This window comes from Meriones unguiculatus, chromosome 19 (genome assembly GCF_030254825.1).
Source record: "Meriones unguiculatus strain TT.TT164.6M chromosome 19, Bangor_MerUng_6.1, whole genome shotgun sequence".
In the NCBI taxonomy this organism is placed as follows: domain Eukaryota; kingdom Metazoa; phylum Chordata; class Mammalia; order Rodentia; family Muridae; genus Meriones; species Meriones unguiculatus.
The window spans coordinates 38,933,242-38,949,665 of NC_083366.1; the positions used below are offsets into that span (position 1 = coordinate 38,933,242).

General features: G+C 39.8%; 1 protein-coding gene across 1 annotated transcript; it reads right to left on the reverse strand.

Moving 5' to 3' along the window:
- Window positions 1–498: 498 nt before the first annotated feature.
- LOC110556165 (putative olfactory receptor 2W6) lies at window positions 499–1,477 on the reverse strand. Its single transcript, XM_021649818.2, has one exon. The coding sequence runs from the start codon at window positions 1,439–1,441 to the stop codon at window positions 515–517; it is 927 nt and encodes a 308-aa protein (XP_021505493.1). The 5' UTR covers window positions 1,442–1,477; the 3' UTR covers window positions 499–514.
- Window positions 1,478–16,424: the final 14,947 nt, after the last annotated feature.

The following is a 16,424-nucleotide window of genomic DNA, read 5'->3' on the forward strand; positions in this document are numbered from 1 at the left end:
TTTTTATTGTTTTTCCAGTTTTCTTTTTTTTTGAGAGAAAAAAAGGAAGAGAGACAACATGAAGTTAGGTGAGAAGTTAGTTAGAGAGGATCTAGGAAGAGGCGGGGAATGTGAAAAAAATATAATAAAATAGTTTAAATAATTTTTTAAAAATCAGGTGTATGTATGGCATGAAGAGAACTTGCAGATGTTGTCTCTTACCTTTGACGTTCTCAGCATTATCTCTTACTGTAAACGTTTCAAATTTTGATGCAGCTAACTTCATCATTTTGTCTATGTATTCTTAGTATATTTTATCTCCTGTAACCAGATGTAAAGTAAATTAATTAATGAATGAATGAAAAGTATACAAGAGTCAGCTTGCATACTGGCACATGCACTCCCAGCATTGGGGAGACATGAAATTGTCTCAACCAAACCATAACCAAAAGAGTACTTCAGAGTGTCTAATACATTAGCTTAATTTATTATAAGCAAACAATAAATGTATTTGAAAAGTGCTTCCTTCTGTCCATCAGTGCCTCCCAAAAACCTTCTTCAGTGCCCCTTTCACTTCCTTGTTCCTTAAAGTATAGATGAGAGGGTTCAGCATTGGCGTCACCAAGTTATAGAAGAGAGTGAGGAATTTCCCTTGGTCCTGGGAAGAGCTATTTCCGGGCTGCATATACATGTAAATGATACTTCCGTAGAACAGGGAGACCACGGTGAGGTGGGAGCTGCAGGTGTTGAAGGCTTTCCGCCGCCCCGCAGCCGACTTGATCCTCAGCACAGCCGCGGCGATGTAGCCATAGGAGACAAGAATCAGCGTGAGGGGCAGCAGGACAATAAGGATGGCGAAGGTGAAGGCCAGCATCTCCACCGCGCGAGCGTCCACACAGGCCATCTTGATCAAAGCTGGCATTTCGCAAAGGAAATGATTAACTCTGCGACGGCCACATCTGGACAGGGTCATTGTTAGTGGTGACATGACGATGGCATTGATGAGTCCACTCCCCCAGGCCACACCCACCAGCCTCACACACAGCTGTGGGTGCATAATGACCATGTAGTGCAAAGGTTTGCAGACAGCGACGTAGCGGTCGTACGCCATGACGGCCAGGAGGATGCACTCTATACCCCCGACCGACAGGAAGGAGAAAAGTTGGACCACACAACCCGCATAGCTGATGGTTTTGTCTGGGCCCCAGAGGTTTACCAGCATTTGTGGGATGCAACTGGTACTGAAGCAGAGATCCAGAAATGAAAGATTTGCCAGAAAGAAGTACATCGGCGTGTGAAGCCGAGGGTCCAGTATACACACAAGGATAATGGTTGTATTCCCCAGCACAGCCACCGAATATAGAGTAAAATTCACTATGAAGAGTATCATCTCCAGGCGAGGGCGATCAGAGAAGCCTACTAAGATGAAACCGTACTCGGAGCTGTCATTGGACTTCTCCATTGCCTTTCTGACACATCATCGGATCTGTGCACCTGGTAGGAACCAAACGAGGAACAGTCAATCTCTATCTCCTGAGAACAAACAAACAACAATAAAACCACGGAGCACGAGGATCCAGACAGGAACATTTAGCCCCTGAGTCTAACCTTCCCATCGTTCCTGACAACTCTCCAGCAGGAAGTAAGGACTGTTCATCATTGATTCAAATTACTTCATGTTGGGAAATTTTGACCTAATCTTTCAATTTGAATGAATTAATTTTTTTATTTTTATTTTTAAAGGCAGGGTCTCATGTAGCTCACGTTGGCCTCATACTTCCTATGTAGAGAATTGACATTGAACTCTTGGCCTTCCTGTCTTCACCTCCTGAGTACTGAGATTATAGGCAAGTACCACAATATCCAGCTATAACCTTTTTGTTAAAGAGAAAATTTCTCCCAATGATTCATAAGACAAAGTATTTTAACTTTAATATCGTATCCTTGTTTGTTAGATCTTTGTAAGCAGTTACCCCAAGTCAACTCATTTTTCTTTACACCCAGGCAGACAGTCCCCTTTCTTCCACTCTCCATTTAAAAGAACAAGCAGGTGTGTTCTGATTCCAGCCATTGTCTTCTACATGCCTTAAATGAAGACCTCTAAACACAGACCTTTAAAAAGATGACACCCAAGGCTAAATTATCAACCCAAGCTTTTGAAAAACACACAATAATCAACTCTCAGAAGCTATGCCCATCTTATTACTGTGGTGTAAACAGGCATTTGTTTTACAGTGTCTGTGTTATACTTTGTGGTATAATTACATCTGCTAAGTGTTTCAGACCTGCCAAATGATGTCTCTACCGTTCACTTTTTGGTGAGTAACAGCATCTTGGAAACCAAGTTGTTAAAGTGAGGGAATATAGTCTGTCCAGAAATGAAACAGCCACTTGTTTAAGTTTTGTCTTCTATTAGCCTTTTAGGAATATCACCACGATTGTAGAAGTGAGATGAAAAGCAAGGGAGAAAAACTGGGAGAATGTGAGAAATAAAATGCAATTTTAAAACACATTATTCTAATATGCCTTAAAAATAAAACAAAGAGAGCTTGATTCATAAATAACACAGTCAGGATAGTAAGAGACAGAGTCAGGCAAGAGTGAAGACATCTGCTGTCACAGAAGGAAACACGGCTCACGAGAGCCTGTTAGCTTTTAGGTAACCAGAAAGAATGGCGCAGCGAGGAATCCTCTGTGGACACCACAGCATACCCACACTGCTGTCTAAGCGTGAGTGCTCCCCACCACCAATCAGTAAACCAGGAACAAGATAGTAGCAGAACTTGATGGCTATTTGTTGGACATTTTGATTTTTTTAAATAACACATATCTTTGGAGAAGACTTCTAAAATTGATGGTATTATCATAAATTATTTTTTTTCCACAGATAAATATACCAAAGTAAAAACCAAAAACAACATCCCCATTCTTTAGTCCTTTAGGCTCACCTGTTTTCAGCTTCCCCCAACTATTCAGGAATAAAACAAATTAATGTTTTTTTTTCTTATAGCTTATCTTGTTATCTAGGATTTTTGTGCCTATTTGTCCATTTCCTTTAGGTAGAAAGTAATATGATTATGAAGTTAAAGCACTCTAGCAGTAGTTGCAAAGGTCTTAACTTGTCAAATGACAGACTGAAAATCAAGTCCCTAGGTCTTCTGTGCATCATGTTCTAGTCTCTTTTGAAGATGTGTAAAGGCCATTTGTTTCTTTTTCTTACAGTCTGACTAAGTGATAAGACAAATGACATAGCCCTTCATCAGAGAAAAGGTACAACGAGGCAATCACTCAGGCTAGTTAAGTCATGGAGTAAAGAGGCAAGTACAAGAGAGCAGCAGTAACCTTTGTCCTCTGGCTAGGTGCCATTTGGACCAAACACCCAGCCTTCCATGGGCCTTCTGGAGCTGTCAACCAAAGCCCTGCAGGAAAGACTTCCTGAACACCCCTGAAAGTAGGCAAGGTGGATGGGGATGCTCTTATAGCTCTGAGCAGGGAAAACAGAACCAATCTTTTAGCATGAAAGATGGTGCCTATAAGCCGGTGTAACCTGCTTTCTTGAAAACACCATGGGGGCCACTGACTCCTTTGGGTAATTAGCTGGAACTGCAAAGGAGAACAGAAGAGTGAATTCTTGTGGGGAAATGATGAAATAAGATCTGATGAGAGTCAAACAGTTTTGTTGTGGTTGTTATTGTTAATGTCCATTTGGGATCAGAGGTGCTCACCTCTCAAGACTTGACTACTCTTATGGTAAAACATTCTTGTTGACTGGTGGAGCAAAGCCATCATTAGCAACTAGGGATCTGGCATACCTCTAAAACCTTGCATTGGAATATTGAGATTATCCAGTGTTCTGAGGAAAGAATTTTAAATTCACATTTATTTCTAATTTAGTATGGTTTTCAAAAGGTAACCCAAGAGTAGGCTCTTTCCATTGTTCCTGAATGTCTTAGTTTTAGATCTGTTTAGATTGGCACAGTTACCCAAATGCAACAAATGAAAAAGGAATATAGATGATTTGCTTAATTGAAATTCTATCTACATTTAAAGATTTGTTATTTAGATGATGATGATTTGTGTGTGGGTGGGGGGGGCAGGTGGCCCCATGAGGCCGGAAGAGGATGTTGCTGGATCCTATGGAAAGGCAGTTATATCTGTTTGCAAGCTGCTGAATGTGGGTGCTGGAAACTGAACTCTGGTCCCTTGGAAGAGCAACAAACATTCTTTTTTTTTAATTAATTTTTTATTTTTTATATTAATTACAGTTTATATACTTTGTATCCCAGCCGTAGCCCCCTCCCTCATTCCCTCCCAATCACACCTCCCTCCCTCATCTCCTCTCATGCCCCTCTCTAAGTCCACTGATAGGGAGGTCCTCCTCCCCTTCCATCTGACCCTAGCTTATCAGGTTGCATCAAGACTGGCTGCAATGTCCTCCTCTGTGGCCTGGCAAGGATGCTCCTCCCTCAGGGGGAGAGGGGGAGTGTCAAAGAGCCAGCCACTGAGTTCATGTCAGAGACAGTCCCTGTTCCCCTTACTAGGGAACCCACTTAGATACTGAGCTGCCATGGACTACATCTGAGCAGGGGTTCGAGGTTATATCCAAACATGGTCCTTGGTTGGAGAATCAGTCTCAGAAAAGACCCCTGTGCCCAGATATATTTGGTTCTTGTGGAGCTCCTGTCCTCTCCAGGTCTTACTAACTCCCCCTTCTTTCATATGATTCCCTGCACTCTGCCGAAGGTTTCTCTTTATGAGTCTCAGCATCTACTTTGATACACTGCTAGGTAGAGTCTTTCAGAGGCCCTCTATGGTAGGCTCCTGTCCTGTTTCTTGTTTTCTCCTACTTCCAATGTCCATCCTATTTGTCTTTCTAAGTGAGGATTGATCATTTTACCTGGGGACTCCTTCTTGTTTAGCTTCTTTAGGTGTACAGATTTTAGTATGTTTATCCTATCTTATAGGTCTAGTATCCACTTATAAGTGAGTATATATTGGGTGTGTCTTTCTGCTTCTGGGATAACTCACTCAGGATGATCTTTTCTAGATCCCACCATTTGCCTGCAAATTTCATAATTTCCTTGTTTTTAATTGTTGAGTAGTATTCCATTGTGTAAGCAAACATTCTTAAACTGCTGAATCATTTCTCTAGATCTTTAATTTACATAAAAAAAAACTTATTCACCCTTTGGAGGCAAAACATTGATTACTCCTTGAAGGAGGTAAAATTGTCTTTTTGAAGTCATTCAGAATAGCTGTGTCAAGTGAATCCTTGAGGTTGGCACATAGCCTAACAGTGAACAGGATGCATCCTCACTGATACACAATGTTAGTGTTTGCTGGTTTCTTTTAAGCTGATGCTATCTGAAACTCAGGACAGGACCAGCAACCTCATTTCAGAAGTAGAATATGTTTACAAATCATCCGTTGTTAAAATATTATGGTTGTTGAAAAATATATAAGAATCAAGTATGTTTGCCAGTGAGCAAATTGCAATAGCTTAAAAAATTCTGGTAAGTCCCAATAGTTTTTGAAAACATTAAAAATTATTACAACAAACATGTATAACAGAAAATATTTTTAATAATCAAGGAATTTTTCTAATTTCTTCCTTCCTTCCCTCCCTCCCTCCCTCCCTCCATCTCTTCCTCCCTCTCTCTCTCCTTCGCTCCCTCATTCCATCCTTCCTTCCTTCGTTCTCAGAAGCGTACCTGCCTGGGTTTGATTCTAGCACAGTATAAACAGGTGTGGTGAGCACACCAGTCCGAAGCACTCAGGAAGTGGAGGCAGGGGAATCAGAAGTTCAAGGTCACTCTTAGCTACAAAGGTCAGCCTGGGCTACATTAAACTCCATTTCAACACAAGGCAAAGGCAAGACCAAAGAAAAACTGCCTTGGTTTCCATAAATATGTTAAGTTAACTGGAGTTGGAAAAAAGTGGGTTTCGAAATTACATTTATTTATGGTTGTGAGCCTAGCCTTTAATGGCTGAGCCATAATAGCGGAGAACTCCCTTTTTCAGTGGACATGGGGAAGAGGTTTGGGGGAAGAGGGAGGGAAGGTGGAATGGGAGGAGTTGAGGGAGGGAGCTTCAATATAATTAATAAATTGTGAAGAAAAATAAAATATTAGTTATATAAAAATTACATTTATTATTATTATTTGTGTGTGTGTATGTATATGTCAGAGGACAACATGGAGGCATCACTTCTCATCTTCTACAACTTAGTTCCCAGAGCTTGAATTCAAATCATCAGGCTTGACGGCAAATATCTTCACCCTCTGAGCCATCTGGCCACCCCCAAGAAATGGATTTCTAATTTCTAGCTAACATTTTTCTATTAAAAAATGCTAGTATATTGCCACACAAGCATGTAATATATAATCATTACTTGATATTATTTCAATCCTTAAAAATAAATAAAAATTTGAAAATAAATACAAATAATTTAGCTTAGAGTTTAGATTTGATTCTGAACTCATCATATCTTTGCGTGTTGTTCCTAAAGCCAAGGAGCTATTTCAATTGGTTCAGTCATGTTCACTAGATACCATGATTCTATGTTTGAGCAGGAGACAGGCTTATATAGAGTCAGAGTTGTGATTCACAGAAGCACACCCCATACTGAAAGGGATAGCTCAATTATCTCAGAGCACCTAGGAACTTCATAGTGCTGCTGTTTTCACAGATTGTCAGGTGGAGAAAAAGTCAAAGAAAAAGTCAAATCAGAAAAATTGTGGAGCTGAGACTCATCAGCTTTCCATAAAAACAAACAGAAAAAAACACACACACAGATTCTGTTAGGTCTATACAAAGCTTTACTTTTATAGGCTCAAGTGTAGTTCATAAATACAGCACTCTCAACTATTTTTTATACAAGCCACTTGCTTATCAATGAAGTGGCTTAAGATTCCTCTTGTCATTTGTCAAAGCAATGATGTGGACAAATTTGGAAGAAGATATAACAATGCATTGTTTTCTACTTTAAATAACATATAGGTGTTTTTAAATTTTATTTATTTTTTATTTTTTTATAAACCAAACCAAACCAAACCAAGAATCTTTATTTATAGATAAAGTCATATATGTGATCATTAAAAGAATATAAAAAAATTACAAAAATATTTATGATCTTTGAATGTTAAACTCATAAAAAGAAATTGCTGTAATCTTTGTAAATCATATTTAAGCCTCACTGAAGACAGAGTTCTAACTTGTGTTAATCGCTATTTTTACCCTCCTGGAATATTTCCTTTCTTGTAAGTCTTTACATCAAAAAAAAAAAAAAAAAAAAAAAAAAAAAGATGCGAGAGATGGTAATGATGGAACCCATAACCTACATTTCTAACAGAGAAAACCAGGCACACCAAGCAGACACCCTCATTAGCATATCACTGCTGCAACTCTGGGAGTATTTATGCTGCTCGGTTCTTGGAAGGAGTCAGGGAAGGTTAGAATAACAACCGTTCTCTCCATCTGGCTTCTCTGAACTTAGTAGAGGATGGGTATGTATGTTTCTGAAGACATGTGAAATGGCCCCACTAATTCTGAACCTGATCCAGTTACTTTGTCTGAGAAAAAGCATCAGTGTCATTATGCAATGATGCTATGTATACTTAGGCAAAAATGCAAGAGAGCATTTAAGCACTGGGTAGAGTAGCTATTTGGCCTATAGTACCAGGCTTTGCAGTTCCTCAACATCTTCTGCAGTATATAGTGATCAAAGATTTTGTGTTATATGTAAACAAAACACAATATATGTGTGTGTGGATACTTATACTGTTTATATACTTCAAAATATACGCATATATACATTATGCATATATGCAATATGCTGCAAGTATGTAACATATGTGTGTACATGCATATAAATTCACATATGCATTATATATTAAAATCTACATGTATACTGTACTAACTGTACATATAGTATACTTAGTATTTTTATTTTAATGTATTTATTTGTATTTCACATAAAAACAAAAGAAAATCATAATCTTATTCATGTTCCAACTGGTAGTTTGTTTTCCTCTTTCTCTCTTTCTCTATATATATGTGTTTGTGTGTTCAAGCATGCTTGCATGCAGGTGTTCCTTGTTCTGGCACATAAGAACATAATAAATATTAGAAAAGTAAACTGAAGTCATTGTTAACTCCCCATGCTGACAGTTTATTTTTTATTATTTAAAATTTATTTATTTTTATTTTAAAATTTTATTTATTTTTTTATTAATTACAGTTTATTCACTTTGTATCCCAGCTGTAGCCCCCTCCCTCATCTCCTCTTAATATCACCCTCCATCCCTCCTTCATGTTCTCCCATGCCCCTCCCCAAGTCCACTGATAGGGGAGGTCCTCCTCCCTTTCCATCTGACCCTAGCTTATCAGGTCTTATCAGGACTGACTGCATTGTCTTTCTCTGTGGCCTGGTAAGGCTGCTCCCTGCTCAGGGGGGAGGTGATCAAAGAGCAGGCACTGAGTTCATGTCAGAGACAGTCCCTGTTCCCCTTACTAGGAAACCCACTTGGATACTGAGTGGCCATGAGCTACATCTGTGCATGGGTTCTAGGTTATCTCCATGCCATGTGATAGTTTAAATCAAAGTTAAGCCTCTACCAATTGAAAGGCTGGGAAAATGGCTTATCAGGTAAGAATGCCAGTTACAAAGCAGGGAACCCGAGTTCAAACCCCCAGCAATGAGGTTAAAGACTCGGGCATGAGCACACACAGATTTCTACAATGCTCTTGGGATAAGAACAGGAGGTTTTGGGGGTCATGCTGAGCCTGTTCAGCCCCAGGTTCAGCGAGAGATCCTGGTGCAAGGGAATAAGCTGGGGAATAATAAAAAAGACTCCCAGCATCCTCCTCTGGCCTCCAAATAAATAGAAATGAGAGAAGTTCATTTTTGTTGTTGTTTGTTATTTTTTTTTATTATCACAAAATTAACAAATCCAAATCCAAGTCACTGTGAAGAAAAACCCAGGGATCTAAGTCATTTGTTTTCCCTTTTTCTCTAAGTGAAAAGAAAGTATAGTCACCCTGTAATCACACTGAATTGTGGGCTTATTTATTGGTAGATATGCTCTGAAGTGGGCAAAAGGGAAGTTAGAAAAGCAAAGAACGGGAAATGTTTGTGATGGAGTAAGCTTTTCTCAGATCCTCTCCACTTCTACAGAACAGAAACCCAGTTTCATTTACTCATGTGTTTTCCTCTAAGCATCTCGGAAACCTTCAGGGACCCTAGGTGCTGAAGTCGATGGGTAATATTTAAAATGAGAGCAGGAGGGGTGGGAGAGAGTGATTTTCAACTTCTGCAGTTCTTTATAGAAGTTGCAAAGAATGAGCCCTGGGGGATCTTGTTAGGAGGATCGTTAGAGCAGGTAGCGACAATTTTGTTTCCCTGAGTCCACAGGGATCTAGCTCCTGGAAGAGTGAAACTTGTTAGCACATTCTTTCCTAATGCGTGCAACTATTAAAAAGTTTCAGAAGAGTTTCATGATAATTCACAAAGTGAAGCTGTCTCCAGGGTCATCTTAGGAGAAGCAGGCAATTATTCAGAGAACTCAAGTGAGTTGGCTCCTGTCAGCATTTTCCCTTCAGTTACCTCTCCACTGCTCAGCAGCCCTGGAGACTTCCTTAGGAGCAGCTGTGGCACTAAAGCACAAACATAACCGGAATAAACACTTCCTCTCTTGCAGGGGGAATTTCATTACTTACTGTAAGTACCTAAGAGAGCTATTCTCATAGTGACCTTACTTCTTCTATATTTCCCTTCAGAAATAATTCCCTTTGAAAACTTGAAATGTAGTATTACCCTGTGCATGCAGTAATTGTTCATCCACCACATTTTCAGTGAAAAACACTTGGTCCGTATATGCTATTTATCTACCCTTAAAGATGTCAGAGTCCAAAGGAAGGTAAAAATTAAGATGTTACAACGTTGTGTCAAAATGAATATCCTGCTCCCAATAGACAAAAAGATAAACTTATGCTATCGAGTTTGTTAACTACTTATTGTTTTTCCGCTTTGATGTTTTCACACTCTATTAATAGCGTTTACTGATGCATTTCTAATGTTCATCAAAATGTTAACACCCAGTAATTCCTCAAAAATTGCTGATTCCATTATTATAAAAAGTGATTTAAAAGTAATAACATATATATATGTGATTGATTTCATTTTATTTTGTAAAAGTTTGGATAATTTTTTTTTTATTATAGCAGATAATATAGCTCAGTCCCCTGAGCTAACTCCCTGGATGAAGTAGATTTTAAGGCAACTATTACAGCACCAGCTTGACATTGTCACCATATGGTAATGATCTATATCTTATGTTTTCTTTATGTATCTCCATTGCTCATAAGCAAATATTTTTCAGTTTACTTTGGCTGTTATGTGACTGTAGCTTTGTAAGTGAACATATACATATAGGTGAAGATGTATGTCATATAGTAAAAAGAAGACTCACATTTAGTAATGTTTCATGATCACAGAAGAACATATAGCCAAGAAAAATACAGAAGGTTGGGTATGATGCTACACATCCATAATCCTAGTCCATGGAAGACTATTGGTATAACTGTTGATGTAACGTTCTTGTGGAGTGTATTCAATTTACCCTTGTTCATTCAAATGCTGATTTCTCTACCGCACTATCTGGTTTCAATCCATTGCATTGTGGTGTTTATTCTAAGCATCCCCTGTCTCATGGTTGTATAAACATGCCACCATTTGTTTTCTGTAATTGTCAATTAAACAACCAGCCAGTGTTGTGCAATGGAGAGAATAGGGTGGGACATCCTGGTCCGGAGGGGAGGAGAAGGAAGCGAGTGGGAAGAGTTGGAAGCGCAGAGATCAGTATGAGGGGACTTGAAACCACAAGGAGAGATGAATCAGACCTAACATATAACTAAAAGCAAGTATAATGGATGAAATCTGAATGGGGGTGCAACTATGTGGGCTTGGAGGTTTTGGATGGGGTAATTATTGCCCAGCGTTGTGCTCTAGGTTAATTAAGTAAATCCTAGTCCCTGTGGGGTGAACTGGTTATACAGCTGGTTTAGAAATAACTACTGTTTAACTAAAAGATACACCAATATTAAATATTAATCACCAACAACAGAAGATAGAGCAAGAGGACTAGGACTTAAAGGTCAGCTTTCCCTACATGTTGAATTTGAGGCCAGTTTAAACTACATAAGACCTCAGTGATATATAGCTTTGGTTGTCAACTTGACAGGATCTAGAATTATTTTAGAGACAAGCCATTTGTCTCTTAAATAGGAATTTATCTAGAGTTGGTTAAGTAATGTGAGAAGACTCATCTTAAATGTAGGTCGTACCATCCTTGTGTGCTGTGGTCCTGGACTGAATGAAAAGGAAGAAAGGAGCCAAGTACAAACATTCATTGTTCTCTGCTCCTTAGTTGTGGACACAAATGGCTGCTCCTGCAACCATGACTTCCTCCCACCATGGAGGAAATAATTTCCTTTGTCAGGTATTTATCACAGAAACAGGGAAAGTAGCTAAGCTACCCTGTGCCAAGATAGAAAAAAGTAGAGAATATGGATAACAACTTCATAATAGCAGAAATTTTAACACACTTAGAAGAATATACGCATCAGACTCTATTGACTACCATCAACAGTCCATATAAAGAAATACACTACACAGCACATAAACTGAGTTGAGATGAATGACTGTCACATGACAATCAGTGAAAAGTGGGGAAATTTTTGTATTGGTAGCATGAAACATTGCAATGGAGCTGTGGGAGTTTGCGGATAGGGCAAGTTACTGATGAGGTTTGAGCTGGAGAACACCATAAAAATTGATGTTGCAGTCTTAAGGCTTGTGAGGAGAGGAAGTCTAGCAGTTAAGAGACAGCCTGGGTCTTTACCTGTGGTAATAGATCAGAGTCAGAGGTAGAAAACAATAAAAATTTAATAAACGTAGATATTGAGGAGAAAAGTGTCATGAGATTATACATTTGATGCCAACAGTTAGAATACTGGCCCACAGAAGATGCCTGTGTTATTAAGCCAGGCCTGTTTACAGTGATGCCACGTATTCAACCACAAAGTAAGGAATTAACAAAGGAAAAAGGGATTTTTTTTCATGCTATAGACAAATGAGGAGACAAGACAGCAAGTCTCAAATCAGCCCTGTTGAAGACAGAGTTTAGGGACGTTTATGGGTTGAAGTGGATTACCTAAAGCCTGACGAAATGAGTAGAAGTATGACAAAAGCAAAGTAAGTCAGTAGCCCAGGCACACTCAGTCAATCCTCAGGAATCTTTATGAGTTGCCTGTTGAAAAGATGATGGTCTTAGTATGCTGCCAGGACAGGGTTTTGACCTTATAGAATCAAGAGTTCACCCATCAGGTATTGTTTTTCCTGCTAATTAGGGTCGATTCTTGCTGATAGTATACAAGACAGCACTTACTGGCTGCTGTGGAACAAATCACCCTAAAGTTTAGCAGCTTAAAACAAACTGCATGCATTATTTCATAGTTTCTTTAAGGTGGGGCATCTGGGCACTGACCTGCAGTGTTCCTTTGGCTCAGAGTCTCTTACAAGGCTACAATCAAGGGTTTGTTTTCTTAACACTAACTGAGCTTCCAAGCCCACTAGCTGCCCCATGTCAGGCTCCAGAAGACTTGCTGTAAGCTGATCCATTACAGCATGTATCCAGAACTCTTCTACGACACAGCACCTGGATTTCTCCATAGCGGATGATTCATGAGTGAACATTCAATAAGAAATTCAGTCTGTTTGGAAGGTAACACCTATTTTATTTATTGGAATGATGGGAGCCTCTGGTCTGCTTTGATATTTAGATCTCAGCAGAAAGACTGCTTTCATCCTGGCCTTCACTGGAATCAGTGATAAATTTCCAAATCTATCTCCTTTTGTTTGAGACAGCAGGTGGGATATCCTGTCAAAGTCACACCCTTTGCTTGACTTCCTTGTGAATTTACTCATCATGCTGAGGTGCTTTTGTTCTGGTTTAAAAGGAGTCTGGAGTAAAGCAAGGCGTCTAGCTTCCATTAGTGCCTCTCAGAAAGGTTCCATGTGTTGTGTGTTGGTTTATTAATTTCAATCCTCAGTCCCGACTCAAGAACTGTTTGCCTCTGCCAGTGGGCTCCGGCACTGGAAATAAGTCAGTAAGCTGACCTCATATTCAAAGGACAATTACACAGGGAGTGATAACCAAGAATATGTGTCATATCAGAGAATGCCTGTCACATGCAGTGGCTTTTCTTCTCACCTGCTGATTCTGGCCACAAGAAATCTCAGAAGCCTGGCAGCAGTCACAGCTTATACTTTCATTAAGACACCTTTTCTTTTCTTTTCTTTTCTTTTCTTTTCTTTTCTTTTCTTTTCTTTTCTTTTCTTTTCTTTTCTTTTCTTTTCTTTTCTTTTCTCTTCTCTTCTCTTCTCTTCTCTTCTCTTCTCTTCTCTTCTCTTCTCTTCTCTTCTCTTCTCTTCTCTTCTCTCCTCTCCTCTCCTCTCCTCTCCTCTCCTCTCCTCTCCTCTCCTCTCCTCTCCTCTCCTCTCCTCTCCTCTCCTCTCCTCTCCTCTCCTCTCCTTCTTTAATTTTTTTTTCCAGGCAGGGTTTTTCTGCATAGCCTTTGCTGTCCTGGACTCACTTTGTAGACCAGTTTGGCCTCGAAGAGATTGGCCTGTAGGTAGTCATGTGGGGCATGACTGGTGTGAATTGGCCCAGCCCACTGAACGCTCTGCTACCTATGAGCCTGTGGTACTACTGGATGGTGTGAGAAAACAGATTGAACAAGCTATAAGGATCAAGCCAGTAAGCAGCATCTCTCCATGGATTCTGTTTTGGTTTTTGTTTGCAGGTTTCTGTCTTTAGTACCTGTACTGAATTCCCTTCATGGTGGACTACAACTGCAAGCTGAAATAAGCCCTTTGCTTCCCAAGGAAAGGTCATGTTTTTTTAGCAAAACAATAGAAATCACAACTAAGACACTTTGCAATAGCATGCCATAGACACAACAAATCAATGTGATGCTTGTTCTGTAGGAATTTTGACAACCCAGATACATTAATGTAGCACTAAGATAAATGAACATATTGTTTCTCAAAAAAACCAAGCTGTTTCAGGACTACAGATTTTAGTGTGATTATCCTATATTATATGTCTAATATCCACCTATAAGTATGTCTTTCTGTTTCTGAGATACCTCACTGAAGATGATCTTTTTTCTTCCCACCATTTGCCTGCAAATTTCATGCCTTCCTTGTTTTTAATAGCTGAGTAGTATCCCATTGTGTAAATGTACCACAATTTCTGTATCCATTCCTCAACTGAGGGACATCTAAGTTGTTTCCAGATTCTGGCTATTACAAATAGAGCTGCTACAAACATGGCTGAGCAAATGTCCTTGTTCTGTACTTGAGACTCTTTTGGATATATGCCTAGGGGTGGTATAGCTGGATCTTGAGGTAGCACTATTCCTAATTGTCTGAGCACCAGATTAATTTCCAAAGTGGTTGTACAAGTTTACATTCCCACCAGCAATGGAGGAGGGTTTCCCTTTCTCCACATCCTCTCCAGCATGTCTTGTTACTTGAGTTTTTGATCTTAGCCATTCTGATGGGTGTTAGGTGAAATCTCTGGGGTGTTTTAATTTGCATCTCCCTGATGACTAATTATGTTGAACATTTCTTTAAGTGTTTCTCTGCCATTCGGTAATCCTCTATTGAGAATTCTCTGTTTAAGAGTAGGGAAGATGTTCAATCCTCATTCAGAAGAGCAAATGTGATGGACATCAGAAGCAGGAGAAGACAGGGAACAGGACAGGAGCCTACCACAGAGGGCCTCTGAAAGGCTCTACTGATAGAGTTATCGAAGCAGAGGCTGAGACTCATAACCAAACTTGGGCAGAGTGCATGGAATTTTATGAAAGAAGTGGGAGATAGAAAGACCTGGAGGGGACAGGAGTTCCAAAAGGAGACCAACAGAGCCAAAAACAAAAACAAACAAAGAAAACAAACCAACAAACAAACAAACAAAAAATTGAGCCCTGGGGGGCCTGCTGAGACTGATACCACAACCAAGGACCATGCATGGAGAGGACCTAAATCCCCTGTTCAGATGTAGCCATAGACTCAGTCTTCAAGTGGGTTCCCTAGTAAGGGGATCAGGGGCTGTCTTTGGCATGAATTCAGTGGCAGGCTCTCTGATCACCTCCCCCTGGGGAGAGCAGCCTTGCCAGGCCATAGAGGAAGACAATGTAGTCAGCCCTAATGAGACCTGATAGGCTAGGGTCAGATAGAAGGGAAGGAGGACCTCCCCTATCAGTGGACTAGGGGAGGGGCATAGGAGGAAAAGAGGGATAGAAGGATGAAATTGTGAGGAGATGAAGGAGGAGGCCACAGCCAGAATACAAAGTAAATAAATTGTAATAAATAATTAATAAACAATTTAAAAAACCCAAGCTGTTATTATGGAAAAGTATAGATGCTTAATGAAAGCTGAATATTCTACAATCTTTTACTCTCTCTATCTTGGCCAGATATGGGTCTCTGTATTAGTCACCATCCACTGCCAATAGAAGCTTCCCTGATGAGCATTGAGAGATGCATTAATCTGTAGATATGACAAGTCACCAGGAGTCAGATTGATAATAGTAATAGATTTTCTTCTCCTCAAGTCTTACAACCTCTCTAGGCACAATAATAGTGTCAAGTATGGGTTTTATAATGTGGAGTGGTATCTAAATTCAATCAAAAACTAGTTGGCTTATTGCAATGATGTTTGTGCTGTGATTGCACCAGTATGTATGTATTGCCAGGACAGACATTGTTCTAGCTTTCAGGGTTCATGGCTGATGAATTTGGAAGCATACACAGTACCCTCAGCAACATGAAAGCTAACTAGTAAGGGTGAAGCTTCTTGGTCAATATTAACTTAATATATCTCCATACTACGTGACTCAAATATGTGGAGTCTTTAGTGACAGAGTAGCATTAAAGTGGTAAAACAGTAGCATTGTCAATAACATCATTCCCTCCTCAAACTCAAAGTTCATTGGGGAAGAGGAGTTGGAAAGACTGTAGGAGCCAGAGGAAGTGAGTGAATACAAGGAAATAATGCATTCTGGACACAACTGAGCAATTGTTCATATGAACCCGTAGAGGTTATGACATCATGTAAAAGCTCTATGTGAGCTCAAGCCAGAAAAATCTCAGCCCTGAAGGGGAGATGGACATAATGTCCTGCTCCTCCCAAGCAACTACTGGCAACTGATAGCTTTCTGGGAGAGGGAAAATCAATGTTCTCTAAGAGTTTTGCCACTGCTCTCTCCAGAGTTTCCCTTAGTCCTGCAGCTTGCCTGCCTAAGCCTCTCCTCCTAGCCCAATTCCATCTTCTTGGGACTTGACCTCCTTGTATGGATCCAGGTTCATCTCCCTTCAT

What these genes read in the sequence shown, in the direction of transcription:
- LOC110556165 (XM_021649818.2), bottom strand. Translation starts at nt 1,441, where the DNA reads ATGGAGAAGTCCAATGACAGCTCCGAGTACGGTTTCATCTTAGTAGGC.